Source organism: Psittacula echo, assembly GCF_963264785.1.
Source record: "Psittacula echo genome assembly, chromosome: 4".
NCBI classification, from domain to species: Eukaryota; Metazoa; Chordata; class Aves; order Psittaciformes; family Psittacidae; genus Psittacula; species Psittacula echo.
In genome coordinates this window covers 66334514-66353152 of record NC_137738.1, presented here as the reverse complement: position 1 = coordinate 66353152, position 18639 = coordinate 66334514, and the positions used below count along the sequence as shown (strand labels likewise).

At 37.2% G+C, this 18639-nt stretch overlaps 1 protein-coding gene across 1 annotated transcript in view; it reads left to right on the top strand.

Moving 5' to 3' along the window:
- Positions 1–18639, top strand: part of KLHL32 (kelch like family member 32) — a gene marked incomplete at both ends in the record, with an annotated part of 93651 nt that overhangs the window by 39695 nt on the left and 35317 nt on the right. The window contains one exon of the mRNA XM_080616140.1: positions 16738–16953. Coding sequence (XP_080472266.1) covers positions 16738–16953 — 216 coding nt within the window. The remainder of the gene's footprint in view (positions 1–16737; positions 16954–18639) is intronic.

Below are 18639 nucleotides of genomic sequence, written 5' to 3'. Positions count from 1 at the left end.
TTGTTTGGACAGTTGCATATTTTAAATGCAGCCTTATTACAAGGGGTGTTAGCTGGCTGCCCTTGTACTCAGTGCTGGAATTCATTTCCTATTCTCACAGTAGCTAGGAGCAGCAAGTATAGTAGACACAAGCAGCAACCCTGATTGCCATTAAAGTTCCCCTGATTGTTAAAAATTGCTCTGGGGATCATAAATGTTTTTGTGTCAGGGGAAGCTGAAAGTTTGATGCCAATTTTCCTGTTAATTTTAACTGCATTAAGTTCCCTGCTAAATCATAAATGTACTGTATTACCTTTTAGAGTAGGTAGAACACAGCCACAGGTATAGCTGCCTCTTGCTACTGGTGTCAGTTGTAGTGTCTTTAAAGAGGGCTAATTTAAGATGAAAAGAATATTTTTGGGTGAGTGATTAAAATGAGCTTGAAAAAAATCCAGCACTCTATAGCAGCAGTCAATTAGAATTTTCTTGGAGCCACCTCTGTACTGTATGCTCTGGATTCTTGTATACAGAAGCAGACAGCAGGATCAGCCTTGGAATGCAAAAATTAATCAACTCTCAAATGATAAAATAAAACCTCCTGGAATAATTCTTGGTAATAAGTGAAGCAGGCAAATTGTCTTGGGTAGGGGCATTTGATTTTTTAACCTTCTACTGTAATGGTCAATTTAGGCTTATAAAACAAGAATTTTTATGGTGCATGAATACCTAATGATCCGGATCTTTTCTTTTACTAATTTTAAACTATTTGAATGTGTTTATAGATTGAAATATGTTACTGATTTTAAAAGGAAAAAGCTACAAATGAACCTGCCTGTGGATTTAAAAGGAGCGTTTATGGTTTACAGAGCTTCAAAGCTATTAATTTTTTTTTAATGCAACATCTCCATTTAGTGCCAACAACACAGTCCCGACTTTCACTAAGATGCACTCTTTCAGAGATGAATTAATTCTTACACCTGAGATTGAGAGCATCACCTTTGCATTGCTAGAAGCCCCAGCTCAGTTGGGATTTTAGCTCCTGGGTTTTTAATATAGAGCAAATTAAACTGCTGGAAAAAAAATCTAAAGGTCATGTAGCAACCAAGGCTTGCCTTTTTTTAACTAATACTGAGTTTCTAATCGAAGTACACACATACGCACTCTCCAGCCCTCCACTCCTCCAGAATTAGACTAGTGTTTTATAAAGCCACCACTATCAAACTTGAGTCTACCAACTTTATCCCATGGTGGAAAGAGGGACGTTCCCCTACTAAGAATACAAAGTAGACAGAAATAGTGTCATCTTGCATTTTACTGGTTTTGAGTTCCGTGCAGCCAGTCAGTTGTTGCCGTGCTAGCCTGCTGATTTTTGAAGGAGCATGTTTTGTCAGCTGTTGAGTCATTGAGCCATTGACAGACATTAGAAAAGTTTTTGTACAAAGCTCAAAAACAACTTCAGGAATTTATTTCCTCTCTTTAACATACAGATACGCTAAATTACAGAGATACAGGTTTATATATATATATATATATATATATATATAACATGAATGCAGTACTGAGGATTTCAACTTAGAGTGTCACTTAAGAAAAAAATGATGGGGGTTTTCTCCATTTTTTCAGTTGGTGCCAATGAGGAGGGTAAAAAATATAAACCCCATCACCTTGAATCCCATTCTTACTGTAACCCACTTGCTGCTATTTAGCTGCAATGTGATAGTGGATATTCTGCTCCTGTGGTGTTAACTCTTAAAGTGGTGCAACTATCGTGAGGAACTTGCTGACCTTGTGTGTGTGTGTTCTGCTTTTCGTAATGAAGTAATAATTGATAAAACTGAATTAGAACTGCTGATGGATGTGTGAAGAATGATACTAGAGTATCGAAGTTTACTGTTGCTGGCAAGACTGAAGCTTCCAAGCTGCCTAGCTATTTGTATGGATACACATTGCTGGTCTTCTGCATGAATCATAGGAGGGATCAGAAGCTGGGAAGAGGTAGATTCTGCTACATCTCCTTCTCTTTGCAGTTTCTGTCAGGAAGGGAGAGCAGCTTATAGTGTGTGTTTCTAAATAGGAACAAAGAAGCGGGATTGCTTCCCTGTTTCCCTCCCTGCTCTTCTCATGTTGTCTTTCTAGCCAATATGGCCTTCCTTACCTAACCTTTTCTGTCCCTGAGCCCTTGAAAGATTCCTGCCTTGAATCTTTCTAGGATTTTTATAAAGCTGTAAACAGAGGCTGATGAATCCCAGAATGCTTAGTGCACAAAATTCTTCTTTGGTTTTATTACCATCTGATCAATACTAATGTTTTATGTTCCTCTGTCCCTCCTGCCCCCCAATGTCTTTGGCTTTTAATTCCCCTTACTAATTGAGGTAGTTTAGATGCATGAACCCCAGAAACGGCAGTATTTGTAATTGGGTAGTACAGCCCTCCTTAACCGCTGATGTCCTCAGTGACATGCCCCATTAGCAGTCTGGCAGGAAAATTTGTTTGATTGCAAGAGATGAAACCCAAAAGGCCGAAGGCTGAACAGGACTTGAAATGAGGCAGTCGAGTCCTTCCTCCCCAGGAGTAGGCAGCAGGTGGCACTGTGAGTCCGTAACAGTTTGAGCAGATAAATTCAAGGGAAAAATCAGAAAAAATGAAAAGAAAAATTATTTATTTTTACTCCGTATTAGTCTTCTGACCTAATCAGTAAAAAAGTCATTATTCACACAACACTGGGCAATATGCATTGTAATTTTTAACAAATAATAGGAAACTGTTAATGTTTTCACAGGAAATACAGTTCTGTCTTGTGCAGCAATGGTCATTTATCACTGCACTTTGTGAAATCACTCATTTGTTCTAATTTGAATGTAAATGACTCTAAGGTTTTACAAATAAGGTGACAGACTCACATAAATGTAATTGCAGGGTTCATCTCTCTCTTTTTATATATCACTCATTAAGTTATGAATTAAATACATCGTATTAAACCAGGGGCATGTCCAATGATGATGTTGTAATGGCAAATTACTCTATGCTATTAGAGGTGTATTTTTTATTCATGGACATTAATTTGTCATTAAGCGGCATTAGTTTAGCACTTTTATGTGGAAGACGTGACCTGAAAGAGGAGACTTACAGCTCTAATGTGAAAGAACAGGAATACAGGCACCAGATAATACAGAACATTTTTATTTTTTTACGTCCTGTAAAGAAGCAGAGGGACATTTTATTTAAATCTGCTTTGATCTAAAGCAGTTCTAGTTGTGTTAAGCCATTTTAGCAAAGGTATTTCTGAAACATGTAAATGCTTTGGCTATAAAGTATTTACCAATGTGGGAAAAGCCAGAATGTTAAGTACCATGCAGTGACTATAAATCATTTGTAACCTGTGAACCTGAAGAGAACACTGGGCCTGAAGTGAGTTGCAATCTGATTTTATCTCATAAGTATTACTGTGGTAGGGAGTTTATTGTCCATCTTGTTGGCATAGCCAAAATAAACTTTTTTTTAAAAAATTTCCTTACAATTGTGAAGTTACCTCCTCTATACTTTGTATTTTAAACATATTATTATTTTCATGAGAATCAATTTCAGGTTGGAAATGTTAAGCAGGAGGAGAATCTTTCTTAAGAAAATGAATGAGAAAATGTGTTATTTGATGGAATTTGAGAGGCAACTCGGTACTTGAAATATTAAACTGAGGAAAATAGTGAATGACTTTCTCTGCTCCATCTTTAAAAGCTATTAAAAAGATCGAGTAAATTTTATTTTAATTTTACAGTCAGTTTAATAGATGAGACTGTACTTTCAAAACTTGGTTAGGGATCAAAGTTTATATATCCCCAGTTTGGCAGTGTTTGCAATTTAGACTTTCCCATAGACTGTCTTCTGTTAAAGGCAAAAAGTCTGAATTTGATAATCTATGTATTTGTTTCCCCACCCACCCTGATATATGTTAAGTTTTTCAGTAATCATTACTATTTGATTCACCTATCTGAACTGCTCACAACCACCTTAAGTAGCACAATGCGCAAGCTCAGTGTGAAGATTTGTAATGAAAGCCCAAAATATATATAAATAGTATAAGAAATGGAAGTACATCTAGTTGTAACTACTGTTAAGTACTATTTCAGTACTTAATAGAGAACCATTTCAGTTTGTAGGGGAGCACAAAGAAGGAAGCTAATTCTGTGTAAGGCTGTTCATGTTTTCCAGTAGATCTCTAGCAGCAGTAAGTAAAACCAGCATTTTTGCACATTCCATCATCAGTGTTTTGTTTGCACAACTGCATCAGAGTAGACTTTGCCAGGGAGCCAGTATCTTGCTTTAGAATTGTGATGTAGATTAATTCTACTAAAAGCAAAATCTTCATTTCTGTCTAGGGTATTGAATAGGCCTTGAACTGCAAATGAATATAAATGTATATATGCTGTCTTACTGAATCTTCAGCCAATATGTAATCAGAGTTTTCAAAGTTATAAATTGGCCTCATTCATGTCACTAATTCTAAAAATTAAAAGGTACAAACCTAAAGATTAGTGGTATCAACAACTTTATTAACCATCAATAATGTCCTGTGTGTTATGCCAAACTGAATAATATTTGCAACTTTATTCACTCGTTTTCCTGTGTAATCTATTCTAAACAGCTGTTTATTAATTTGGAGGAAGTTGCTGCTATATTTCTCATCTGTTTCAACAGTGTCTTACAGAATTTGTGATATCTGCCACAGAGTATGTTTAGCTGCATAAGGTGGCGTTGGATCCTGGATGACTGAAACCAGGACTTTTATTTGTGGTTCAGTGGGAACTGAGCTGGTAATGCATGGATTTTTCTCTACAGTAATGCTTATAGGAACTGTCATGTCCCTCTGGATTAGAGGGGTAGTAATATTTCATCTGAACTTGCTTTGCAATATCACCTTTGTTGTGAAAGTTGCCAAACCCACTCAAAGGAGGTTCTTTCTAAATTCAATTTCAGTATTTTCTCCTTGTTTACTGTAAGCCACATGTGTTCTAATTATATATGCAAAAGGCCTGGAATTTCCATAGCATCTAAGCTCACCTGTTTTTCATGGGGAAAGTACTATAGTAACCTCAGGTATGTTTAGCCACCAAAATACAGAGGGATAGGAATTCCCACTGACTTGAAATGGAGTAGTGTAGACATGGAAAAAGCTAGGGGTACAAGCCCAACGTCACACACCAGGCATGAAATCCGTGTTTGTGTGCTTATATTTTGTTTTTGCATGCCTCACAATATTTTTACTCATATTTGCAGCATTACCATCTTCATAGGCCACTGAAGTATGCAGGAAGTATTTGTATACAATGGTGATGTCAAGGACACCCAGAGACTGATACTGAGTGTTTGCTATAACTAAATACTTGAAAGTATTTGACTACCTAGATACTGTTGTGAGTCTGAACTTGCACGTGTATTCCACACCACTGGTAAAAAGTCCTAATCAAGTTCTGGACTCGTATACCATCATTCAGCCCTAGACCAAAAGTTGAACAGACTATTGGAACTTCTTGAAAAGGAATAAAAGTAGCAGCAAAAATTACCAGTGTGTGTGGCGAATATTTCAGAGTGGGGGTAAAAGAAGCAACATTAGATATATGTAACCTGTGATAAGCTGTTGTCAGTGTTTTGCTTTTAGCTGTGTGGTTAAAATCTTTGAAATTTGGATGTTTCAGTAGCATTTATTAAAATTTGTATTTAAAAATAATTTTAAAAAACTACACTGATTTTTATAACATTGCATGGAATAAGCATTGGCTAAAGATTTTTTCAGTAAGCTCTGGTTCATTTTTAAAAAACAGTGACTGTTCTTGTTAAATTAGCTGCAGAAATACATTCCTTTTGAAGTAGCTGAGCTATATCCCTCCTCTAAGTGCCCGTCCAATTTTTTGTTAAAGGGTGTCTGGCTTCATTCTCATTGTCTTTAAAGGGGGATACAGAAGAAGGTCCCTTCATATACTTCGTGATTTTGAGATACTGGCATATGTCTATAGTTGTGAACACTTAGAAATTGTGCCTGCAATGATCTATTCTGCTTTTAAAGGTGGTGTCTTCAAGGTGGAATCTTGAAGGCAGAGAAAATTTTGTCGTTTGGTTATGTCTCTTAAATATGCAATGCATTGATTAAGTATTTTTCTCTTCTGTATTTTTTGGGCCATGGGGGGCATGGACCAAGGAAGCCTTGGTCATAAAGCGAAAGGAATCTTGACTGTAGGCTGTAAAAGGAGTCCTGACTGTTAGCTGTTTGAGATTTCAGGTGCAGGGGAATTATTTTTTTCTTCTTGGTAAGAGCTGCTAGACACTAAATGAATAAAAGTCAGCATGATCTTTGAAGGCTTATGCTTTCTTGATACTTGGCATCTTCAGCAGTGTGAACATTCACATGTGTTAGTTTTGGGAAGACTTGTGACTTGTTTGGCACCATTGAAGATCAGATGTAAGAAATGTCGAACTGGACATTGAACCAATGTCCGCTTTTTACATTTGGGCTTTGGTCTTTCTAGGTTTTCTGCATTTGAGAGTTATATTTATAATAATTTTTGACTGAGAGGGATAAGTGAATCCCTAACAATATTTAGTGTAGAAGCAAATCCCCCTTGATCCTCACATATAGTGGATTTTTTTTTTTTTTTTAATTCAGTGGTATTTCCAGAATACTTTACGTTTTTTTACTTTACTTTCTCTATGTCGACTACTACTATGCATTTTTATCCTGTTTACTTCCTGAAATCAGTTCTGATTATTATGTAGTAAACCTACTAATCAGCACAGCTCCTAGTCAGGGAAGGGAGAGATGTTCTTTTCACTGCATAAATTTAGGACAGAGTGTTGTAGAGCGTTTTATTTTACTGAGAAATAATGCTTACACAAAACATGTTACAGACATTTTGCTGATATGTTGAGCTGTATAAATGAATTGTGTTAAAGTTGGGGGTGTGGTGAAGAAGAAACAGAAATCTCTAACTGAGAGCTAGACCACTGGACTGGGTTCCAAGCACTCAAGGTTTTTTCTATCTTCTGCATCATGGGAAATTACTCTTCCTCTCCTTTTTTCTATGTAAAATAAGAATTTGCTTTGCTTTAGTGCTGTGAGCAAAAAATTTCTTGGTGATTTTTGAATTGAGGTCAGATATTGCAGGAACATAGAGATACCGGCGGAAATGAAGAATTTTCCAAATAAGATAGAAATGTTGCCTTTTTAACATTCACATACTTACAATCAGGTTCTTGTACCCTGTTTGAAACTGCTGATTCCCCTCCTATTTTCCTGCAGCTGTAACAAGTCTTGCTCTTCAGAGGGAATGTGAAAGCATGTAACCTCAGATATCAAATTGTGCAAATATATCCTCCTTTACTATACAGACAGTTGGCAAAAAAAAAATAAAATAGTTTTCAGTGCAGTAAATGTTTTTGTTTTACTGCAGAGTTGCAAAATGTTCATAATCACACAAAGGCAATGCAAACAGCCCTGTACCTCCTAGTTCAGCGGCCAGGATAACTTTGATGCTACATTCATGAGGCAAAAACCATTTTCTGAAAATTTGGCCAGATTTTTTTTGCTTTTATATATTCTCTCTATTTTATAAATATCTTTGCTGAAGATCAAACTCTCCAACAGTCTTTCTTCAAAAACCTAAGTTGAGTACCTTGAATCTTGCAAAGTTGTTTTTCCTGCCTATAATATTTTCGTAGCTTTTAAGTGTGAACTTCAGAACTGGGACCAGTATTTGAGCCACAGCTTAAAAATGCAATGTTGAAGCAGCAAGGCGGGGTTGTTTCTTTTATTGGACAGTACTTGGTGTGCATTTTCTAAGCCTTTTTTTTTCCTCAGAGAACTGATGCTGCCATTTATGACCACTTTGCCAGGAAAGCCAGACAATGGTTATATTCTGTCACTCTCATAACTTGTTACTCCACTGCTTTTGAAGAGCCTTCTGTAAACTCTGCAGGCAAAACTGCACTGAATTCGGCCTTTCTGTACAGTATCACATAATGCCTTAAAATTATGAGAAAGTTTTGTTGCTTTGGGTTGTTTAGCATACATTTGAGATTTGAATTTGTCTGTGTTAATTAACTCATAATTCCATACATTTTAGATAGTTTGTTTAATTCTCTGGTGATATTAGATGTCTGGCTTACTACAGTTACCCTTTTCCAGTTTTCAGATGTGCCTATTAGCTTTGTAATCCTTAAGCATTTGGTGACAAGCTGTTACTTGTGGCTCTAAAGCAGAAACAGGTTTTCAAGAAAAGTGGTCCCTTGCTGGGTTTATTACAGAGCACGTGTATGGATCGTTGCAATGTTCCAGAAATAAATGTCATAAAAAGATTATGAAAGAGTTGTGTGAATCATATTATATATTCTTTACACACAACCACTTCCTCTGTTTTTATTTATACCTACAGTGTTAACATTAGTGTGCTGATAATTTGGGAATATGCTGTTTGTTCTTTAGTGTAACATTGAGTGTTGACTTCCTTTTTTAGTTAGTGACTATCATGCTATTGCGTCATTGGTCGCTTGAGATTGACCCAGGAGATGACAGTCTTGTTCAGAATGCAAGGGTAAAACCCTTTCCAAATCTTCGTTAGCAAAGACATGCCTTCCTCATAGGAGAAGGAAAACTCCTAACTTCAAACCGGGGCTGATGGAGCTCGTCTAGCCTTGGAAGGTTTTCCATCTAAGAGAAGGACACTCTTACAAAACCTACAACCTGAGGACTTTGCTGTCACCGTCCTAGATATCTAGGCTGTGGCAGATAAACCTCAGGTGTAAAGGGTGGGGTCAGTTCTGCGCATGCTGCGCCCTACCTAAAAAAATCCATTGCGCAGGCTAGAAGGGTTTACTCACACTTGCAAAGCCCTGTAGCAACAGGCAAGGGTCGAAAAGGCAGGTGACAAGGTGCACTGGAAGCTGCAGGTCCAACCATGCCTCAGGGCGGTTCAGGCCTTTGGTCGCTCGAGCTTGATCCAGGAGATGACAGTCTCGTGTGGAATCTTCCTGATTGCCTATGCAGCTTTTCTCCAATCAGTTTTGCCTATTCCACTTGCCGTTAGTCATCATGCTTGTAGTGAGTGTGGTAATGCCCTTCCCAAATTTTCGTTCGCGAAGCCAAGCCATCATCATCATCATGCTATTATCGGTCTTTGTCATTATTCATTTACATTTAAGCAGAGCAGTTGGAAGATCTATCAAACACCTAGTTTTCTCTGGATTGTGATTCTAGCTCTGTTGCTACATTCCCGTACAGTTGTTTTCTCTGGGCTTTTTGTTTGGATCCCAGGCCTTTGGTCTAGGTTTTTTTCCATGCTTCTGCATTTGAAAGTGGTATTGTCTTTCTCTGGCCTGCCAGGGCTCCAAAGTGAATACTAAGCAGCAAAACAGAAACAGACTTCCAGCCTTCAGGTTTTGTCACTATGATTTAGCCCACAGTAGTGCAGGCAAAATCTTGCTTAGCTGTGGAATGGATTATGAACTGTGCAGCTAGAATGGGATGCGAATTTTTAGCTGCAAAGTTTAAAGAAGTCATTACCGAGAATGTCCAGACTATTTCTTTTTCTAGAGGCTGATGATGGGGTGGCAATAGAAGTTCTTCAAGTGACAGCAACTCATACCGAGCAACTCCCATTCTGAATATTTTTGATGTGGAAGAGCAATGGTCTTTTCCTATCAGTCTCATTCTTAGTAATGTGTTTCACTTGATGACCAAGTTTACCAAGAATTGTCATGCATTAAATCATATGGTAGCTTTGAGCTACTAACATGATACTATCAAGAAAAAGGCAGTTTGAGTCTAGGATATTTCATGAAAGGTAATTTATAAAGGTAAAGAAATATTAATACTGCTGTACAAGGTACTGCTAAAAAATAAGAGCACTGTGAAGATTTTGTCCATGCAGAAGAAAAAATTAAGTCAGACTGAGAGAGGTATAGAAAAGGGCAGATAAGATGATCAGGAAGGCCTCTTTTACATGAGTAGCTTAAAAGAGCTTGGCTTGTTTAGCCTAGGAAAATGAGGGCTGAGGAAGAATATGGTTGTTTTCTATAAATATATCAAGGGAATAAATACTAGGGGAGGGATGAGGAGGGAGCAGGGAGGAAGACAGTGCTTTTAAAACTAAAAGATAGCATTGGCACAGGAGCAAATGCATATAAATTAATGTGTAAATTAAGCTGGAAATTAGGAGATGGAGTCTCAGAATCAGATGAACCTTCTTGTAGTAGTGTTTGGAGCAAGAAAAGTGTTTTAAGATGGATCTTTCTTGATTTATGATGAAGATGATTTGATGAGCTTATCCAGTATAGCAAAGGAATAGGCTTCCACTCCTGTATTCTCACGGCCTTAAACTGTTACTAGAGTCTGAAAAAGAATTGGAAGAAACAGTATTGTACAGTCTTATTTTTCTTTATTATTCTTGTCTATAGTTTTGTAACTGCTATGATGTGAACTTTGGGTTTCTAAAGGACAAAACTTGCTCTTTCTTGATGTGATAATATTAGCAAAACCAAAAAGTGAATATGGAATATGGAAGATTACAGGTGGTTGATGGATTAGCCAAGTAGCTCTCAGCTTTCCCTAAGCACTGTAGTAACTGAAGAATTTGCAAAAATATAAAGTGATAAAATATCTGTAAAGACTAGGTACCAATATTCTGTGATTTCTGCTGGACTATAGAATGCAGGATTATGCCATTCCTCATGTTTAAAGAAAAGACAGGCTTTCAGAATTGGCAAAATGTGTAAACATTGATAAATCTGATAAAACCGTCCCTTTGGGTTTCGACAGTCTGAAATGGTGTAAAAAAGGCCAGGTGAGGGGTTAGGTGATCTCAATGTTCTGTTTCATCCTTGTCTTTTTACTTGACAAGTAATACTGATAGCTGCAGTTATCTTGCCAGGAATACCTGGCAAGATGTGAAGCCCAATGAGATGTGAAGCTTTTCATTTGGGGAGTTTCTGTGCTAGGAGCAGTTAAAAAAAAAATAAATTAAAATAATAAACCAAATTAAAAAACATTCCCACAGCAGCCTCTGTTTAGCAAGAGAAATCGGCTATTGAAAACTCTGCAGCACCCTACCTGTGGCTGTTCCAATAGTACCATCAAGTTTTAACTGTATAGTCTTCATATTTCGTTATTATATTTCTTTCCATAACACACATAATCATTTATGCGATATATAATAGGCATGTATAACCAGGGTCACTTACAATACTTAACTAGATTGCCATTTGAAAATATTTGTACTATTTAATAACTTAGATTAATCTATGTGAGATTCTAGAAAATGTTTACTTTTTAGGTTTTATGTTTGTATATCTGCTTATGGTGTGTTTCACTTTAATTTTTGGAAGCCACACAGATGTCTCATCACATGAGCAATCTGAGAATGTCATGTCTTTCTACTGTGAAGGTCTCAGGCTTCTTCCATGCCTTCAAAGAGGGGGCTTGCTAGCACCAGCCAGCAGGTTGAACCTGGAAACTAAGCAGGTACAGGGAAACAGTAAGTGAGAAGATAAATTAATTAAAAGGAGAAAGAAAAGTAATAGGGCTGAAATGTTTTGATTTGTTGCTTTTGTACTTAGCCCCAGATCTACTTTGAAGTAATGGCATGGGTGCGAAATAACTTTTCATGCTTTAAGCAGCAAACAAAAGCAGGAATCGTAGAAAGTGTTGAGAAAGCAGTGATCTACCAGAAAAATTTAATTTCATAAAATAAGTCATTTAAAAAGACATTCTTCACTGTGCCTGTAAATACACCTACAGTCTGCATTGATCTAGTAATAAATGTAAATGTGGGTTTATTCATTGCAAAATTCTGACCCAGCTGTTCCACTGTGACCAGGCTTCCACAAAATATTTTTTCATGGTTCAACTGGAAGTCTTTGGTATTTAGCGGAGGCAAATTTCGAGTTAGATCTACAGTATGGGGTTTGAAGGATTTGTGCTTATGCTTAGTATGAACTATATATGTCTGCTGCTGTGCTCTTTAGTATGTGCACAATCTGTTAGTTCTTATGTAAATATGTGAGGTTTTGCAGAACTGGATCCTTGATATAGAAAGGAAGAGCTAGAACCAACAGAACCAGCTTTCTTTTCTTGTAAAATTATGTTGATCCCTTTTGTTGCCAGGGGAAAAATTGTCACTACAATTTTTCATTTGGCACAGTACCTTTATCTATTTAGATAGTCTTTGCTATGATTTATGTCAAGGCTCGTTCTGAATGGTGCAGCTGGTTCAGAGTATTTAACATAGAAGAGAACCTTGAAGACCAAGACGCTGTTGTGCTAGGTGCTGCTTAAGGATTTTGAGTAATCATGTCCCTGTCCCAGAGACCTCACACTTCCTCTTTTGCTTTAAAGAGGCTGAACCCCTTTTAGGAAAAGTGAAAATAGTGTCTTCTCTGTTACAGCAGCAGGACTAGTCACTTAATACCTTGATTTATAATAGTGTTGTAATATAATAGGAAGCAGGTGGAGTTACAACTGGGTATGATACTTCAGATATTAATGGCTTGGCTTGGCAGTGGAATTCTAAAGCTGTATATACTATTTCTGTCTTAATTATGCATTCATTAAAAGCTTTTATACCCAACAGAATAAAGTAAATATTGTTTGATCTCTGTAGTGTGCTCCCAGACTGTAGATTTGCACAGCAGGGTCTTGATAATCTGAATAAATTGTATTTCCCCAAGGAGTTTATCTTTCAAATAAGGTCATAAAGAAATGCATTCTTTCCCCTTAGTTTTCCTTGTGCTTTTTCTACTATTTATAACATGGAGCAGAGGAATAGAGGTTTATTGTAGTCTGCTATGTACTTGGTTATGATTAACTCTAATTTATCAATCTGTTGCATCCTTGTCTGTGGCTTGTGCAAGGCAGTTATTCTTTAAAGTACAAATGAATAAGGATAGACTTGGAAGTAATTTAAATACAATGTTTATATCTGTTTTTCCTGTTTGTCAGTTTATCATCTCTCCATATTAAATTGCTCCTCTGTATTAAAATATGGACAATGTCACTTCATTTATTTTGAATATTTAATATGGTCATCTTTCAGATTATGCTTGTTCAGAAAATTGATTTTCTTTTATGGGGATTTTAAACATTAGCTCATTGTTAAATTGGTTTGGCATCTAAAGATTGATACTACTGAATCAGAAGTCCAGTAGTGTAGAACAATGGATTCTCTTACTTCAGGGAGGGAGGAGGAAGCTGGGTGATGTGGAGTAAGTAGCATGCCTATGATCAAAGATAGCTTCTCATTTTAGAAGTAGACACTGATAATTTGACCATTAAATTGTTTTGACTTTACTGTGAGACTTTAGAGCTATTTCAGCTGTAAGTTGTAAGATCTGTATATATAAACTTACACATATTTTGTTAGTCTGAATGTGTCCCAGCAGTGTAATATACATCACATTAGAAGAGATAGGATCACTACCTTAATTCTCTTCAGCTCTTAGTGACAGTTCTGCTTGTGTTCATATTTCATCCTTCAGTTCAAAAGAAGAAAAGTGGCATGTATTTAAAAGTTTATGAAAACAATATTAAAAGTTACAATAATTTGCATAAGACTGGTTTGTACTGTATCTTTTTAAAGCAATACAGTACCAGAAGAAAGTTGCACACGCATTTTAGATTTTGTAGTTGCTCTTTTAACCTGTGGAAAACAGAGACTGCCAGAACTCTTATTCATGACCATACCTCAATTTCCTATTTAGTGACTTATTTCATTTTTAAACAAGTATTTAAATTCAATTAAGGGTTTAGTTTGACAGTCTATTAAAATCAGACTCAGTTGACAGTGATTGCTTTGATACTGCCTGATAGATTTTTTTTTTTTGTTTGGTTTTTGGTTTTGGGTTGGTTTTTTTTGTTTGGTTGGTTTTTTTTGTTACTAACTTACACACTGCAATTTAGTCTGTTGTTCTGAAAGCCATACCATGTATGAAGAGTGTGGCCATCTGATCTGTGATCTACATGGTGCAATCTCAGTGTGACAATTTTTCCCTCAAGTATCATCACAGAGACAGTAATGTGTAGCACTATAATTTAGATTTGAATATTGGTATGACAGTCTGATAATTTTCATTTGTAAAAGTTAATGCACTACTTGCTGCTTTGGCTGTGAAATACAAACCTGTAGATCAACTGTAACCTTACGGAACCAGAAAGGAATGTTTCCTATTACAGGCTAGGACCCATTTTAACAAAATATGCCTGTGATATTCACCAAGCAGTAAACCATAATTCCAGCAGGTCAGTAACACGTTATGTTAGGTGAAGCATCAAAAATCACCTGAAGCTTATCTATCAAAATAACTAAACAAAGAGACCCCCATAATAAATAAATAAAGACATATAAATAAGCAAGCATCTGAAATACAAATAAAAATAATATTGTAAATAAACAACTGGTGAGAGTTTATTTATCCATCCATAAGTAGATTTAACCTCTTCCACTATATGGCAGCTTTCATAAAAAACTTCAATTAGTGTTGATTTGAGCGGATAGGGGTGTTTGGGGGATCCTAAAATAATACCCAAACCAAAAATGAAGGCTTACCAATGTCTTTCAAATATCACTGAAAATGTAAAGTTTTTTCAGGGGAAGACAGCATTTGTGTGTCAGATTACTGTTTCTCTCTAATGAAGAAATATTTTATTATGCTATCTCCAGTACTGTCCTCTTCTGAAGTCCACCGAAAGCCATCTGTTCTCCTCTACTGCCACTTAGCAGGGTTCAATCAGGCCTGTATCTTGGTGGGGCTGTTGATCCTCAGATCATAATGCTTGATTATTTGGTTTTTTTCTCCTCTCCACATGCAGCTGTTGACTACAAATAGCTTGGTAAATATACACTGACCTCTTCCAAATTTCTTTCTGGATGTTTGGCATTCATTCAACTGAGGAGCTCTTTGGACAGATAGTCTTCCAAACCAGGGACAATAAATCATAGTTATTGCTTGTTACATGCTGTGATATTTACTTCAATTATATTCCCAGGTGTTGTTGCCACCATTGCATAGCCATCACAGAAGTAGTGGTGTGAGGTACCATCTTTGATCTGCAGATACTAAATCACCGAGCAAGCACACATACTTCTCCCGTAAAATTCATTCTTTTTTCTATCTTTCCGCAACTGGGGAAGATTCATCCTTAACTCCTCTGTGTAATGTGAAGAGGAACTGGCGCTAGAATATCTGTGGCTTTTGGGATGATGGCTGTTAGGGCTTGGCCTGACAACAAAAGAAATTTCTCTTTGTTCTTTGAAGAAAACAATGTGAACCTCCTATGCAGCAGTTGAAGTAGATAATTAATAGGATTTCTCTTGGGTGTACAACTCTGCCCGGGAATGTGCACAGACTGGGCGACTGTGTAACAAGCAGGAGCCTCCCCAGGAATTTGATTCACTTTCCTCCAGTACTGGCTCCTCTAAGCAGGTGAAAAAAATTCTTTCTCCACTCTCCATTGCATATGCATAAACAGCTCCACAGTCATTGGGACAGCCACCCAATTCACACGTTCAAGATGTAGTCCATAAAACATTCCAAAAAACCTTCTCTTCGCACTTTCCCATCTTCCCTGTTGCTCTGCTCTATCTGCCAGCCGCGCAGCTCATTTGACATTTACAAGATTTCTTGTCAGTTTCATTTGGTGCTGCCATGCCATCCAGCAGAGCAGTGAAAGTGAAATTGACTTAATTTAGTCTGTTTCTCTTTCCTGTTCTAGTCCCTATGTTAACTAACCAGCAAAGTGAAACTGACGAGACTTCTTGTCAGTTTCGCATGTGGAGCTGGTCAAGGAGGAGGAGGCTGATAGGGAGCAATGCGGTAAATTGGAAGATGAAAACCAGGATTGCGGAGGAGAGAGGAAGAGAACTGTGAGCATACAGCAAGAATAGAGAAAATGGCTAAACGTGCTGAGATGTCCTGGGTACTTTTCTCTAATATCAGAGGAATCCTTGGCCTCTCCCCTGAAAGCAGCAGTATGCTCTAGAACAGTAGTCGTTATCTGTCCAGACACTAATTTAGAAAGGATGCTAAGTTGAAAACATAGCCTGTAAATACAGGCTATCTGCCACCATGATGGAGAAAAGCTTCCTGCTCTGACTTACTGTAGTTTTTGTCTCTGCAGATTTTCTGCTGCTAGAAGGAGGGAGAGAAAGTATACGAAGCCAACATCCACTATAGGTTGATGTCAGTGGTAGGAAAAAAAACGTTTGTTTGTTCACTGAAGATAAATTTGTATGTAATAAAAGGTAGCTCAGCATCTCATATTTTGGGAGTTTTTGTGGAACTAAAAGTCGCACTACACAGTGCTCTAGCACAATCAAAACTGTAAATAATGAACAAACAATTGCTCTGTAACAAACCATTGTAGTTAACAAATACTTTTTTTTTAATCCACTTGTTAACTGCTGCAAGCTCTTGGCATACGGGGTAAATCATGCTCGTTGATTATATTATGTACTAATCCATATTTCTTACAGATGCTTTATGCATATATAACCTTGCTATATAAATTAGTACTATTATATATATTTGCATATATACATGTGCACTGGTAACATACATACATTTTAAATGAGACTGTGCTAATTAATTTCAAGTTATTTTGCCTGCCTTCTCCACAGCTCCAAAAGAAACTTTTTTCATTATTTGAGACCTGTGGGGATTTTTCTTCACTGTTTTGTTTGGGGTTTTTTTGTGAGACGTATTTTGTTTGCTTCACCTTTTTAGGAATTAAATAGTTTTAATTACTTGGACCTGTATAAGCTTGCAGACCTCTTCAACCTCACTTTGTTGGAGAACGCAGTCGTTGACTTCTTAGTAAAACATCTCTCTGAACTATTGAAGAGTCATCCGGAAGAAGTCCTGGCACTCCCATACCATCTCCTTCGAGAGGTTTTTAAAAGTGATAGACTCACTTCACTCAGTGAAGAACAAATCTGGCAGGTAAGGAGACTGGTGAATAAGCAGAATGCGTGATACTCTATAAACCATAGCAGTAATCTGTTGTTTTAAAACCCTGGAGCAATCTCGAGGGAGAATAAGCACTTGAGCAAAAACTGTGAATAACAACTGAGGGAAATTTTTAAATGAAATTCAAAAAACGTTGTGTTGTGTTAATGCAATTAGTTTGTTTGAAAGATAAATTTGTCTTACTGCTTAACTTGTGTTGCTCAGATATGGACAGAGATTTTCTTCCAGATCCAAGTTTGTTCGTGGGAAGAGGAAACTGATGCATGTAACTCAGTTATCATTGCTCCTGGTGCGGCTAGTGCCACAAGTCTGGTGGCAAATTTGCTTCTGCACTCTCTCCTGTTCACTTCAGACAAATTTAGCTGTTAAACTTCCGTTGTCATTTGAACTGTTTAGGCCACCACAGGTGACTTTCCCTCAAGCAAATTAGAGAATCATCATGCAGGCTGCTCTGCTCAGAGGTTATTGGAGGCTTCAGCAGAAGGTTTGCAGCAAGAAGCTGGAGATGGTGATCATTTCCTTTTAAAAAGCTGGATCTAAAAAAGGGCCAGCTTGCTAGCCGTAGAATATTAGTAAAATAAAAGCATTATGTTGTGACCTTTAGTGTGTGTGTGAAACCTAATATGAAAAAATCATGTAATTTGTAAAGAAAAACATAAAAGCTAAACTAAGATTTATCCTTGGAAACTTTCCCATCATATGTCTGTACAAATTGCAATTCATGATATAATGAAAGGACATCAGTATAATGTTGGTATTTCAAGGTAGAACGTAACCTGCTTGAAAGAAACCTGTGCTTTCTTTTTAGGAACTGGGTTATATTGGGCCAACCAAGAAGACTGCTGTATTTTTGAATCCCTGGTTTCATTTATATGCCGTCTTCCTTTCCAAGTGTAAAATGTGTGTTCATCTGGTGAACTTGAAGCAGTTCAGTTCAGAATTTCAAGTTCAGTTCAGGAAGTGGGGCACTTCATGTTCTTTGGATGGATAATGTCATGCGGGAGCAAAATATTTATTCTTTAAAAAAATAAAGTTAAGCTCTTCAAACCACAAAGACAGTATGCAGCTATAACTTAACCCTGCAGTCTGGTAACTGGCATATTTGCTCTCAAAACTTTGAGGCTTTAGATTATGGTGTATTTTACAAAGATTATATTTTCTGCAACTACTAATGTAAGGTTACACTCTTTCCTGGCTCTATTCTCTGGAGGATGTCTGTGCAACAGAACCTGCAGCACACTAACCATGATGGTGGATTTGGTTTGGGTTTTTCAGGCACAATGCTCTGGAGTCCTAGTTCATTTCCCTTTATCAGGAAAGGTTTTGATGTACAAGTTCCTATATGGGACATGGCTGATTGACCAATTGGGGTTTATCATAATTTCTCTGCAGAGTCACTGAGATCTCCTAGCTACATGCTTGGGTATACTTTTACCAGAAAAGTTGCTGCAGAAAGAGATACAAGGATAACCTAATGTCAGCTCAGTAATGAGCAAGCCTATCCAGAGTAATGTGGCCTCTGAAACCTGCTGAAACTGTTTTGGAAATGGGAATTTTCACAACTTGTGTCATTGCCTCGTCCTGCCGGAAGAACTCAGAAATAATTTTTTTAATTGTGTGCACTCCAGTCAATGAACACTTCTTGAAGCAAATATGACA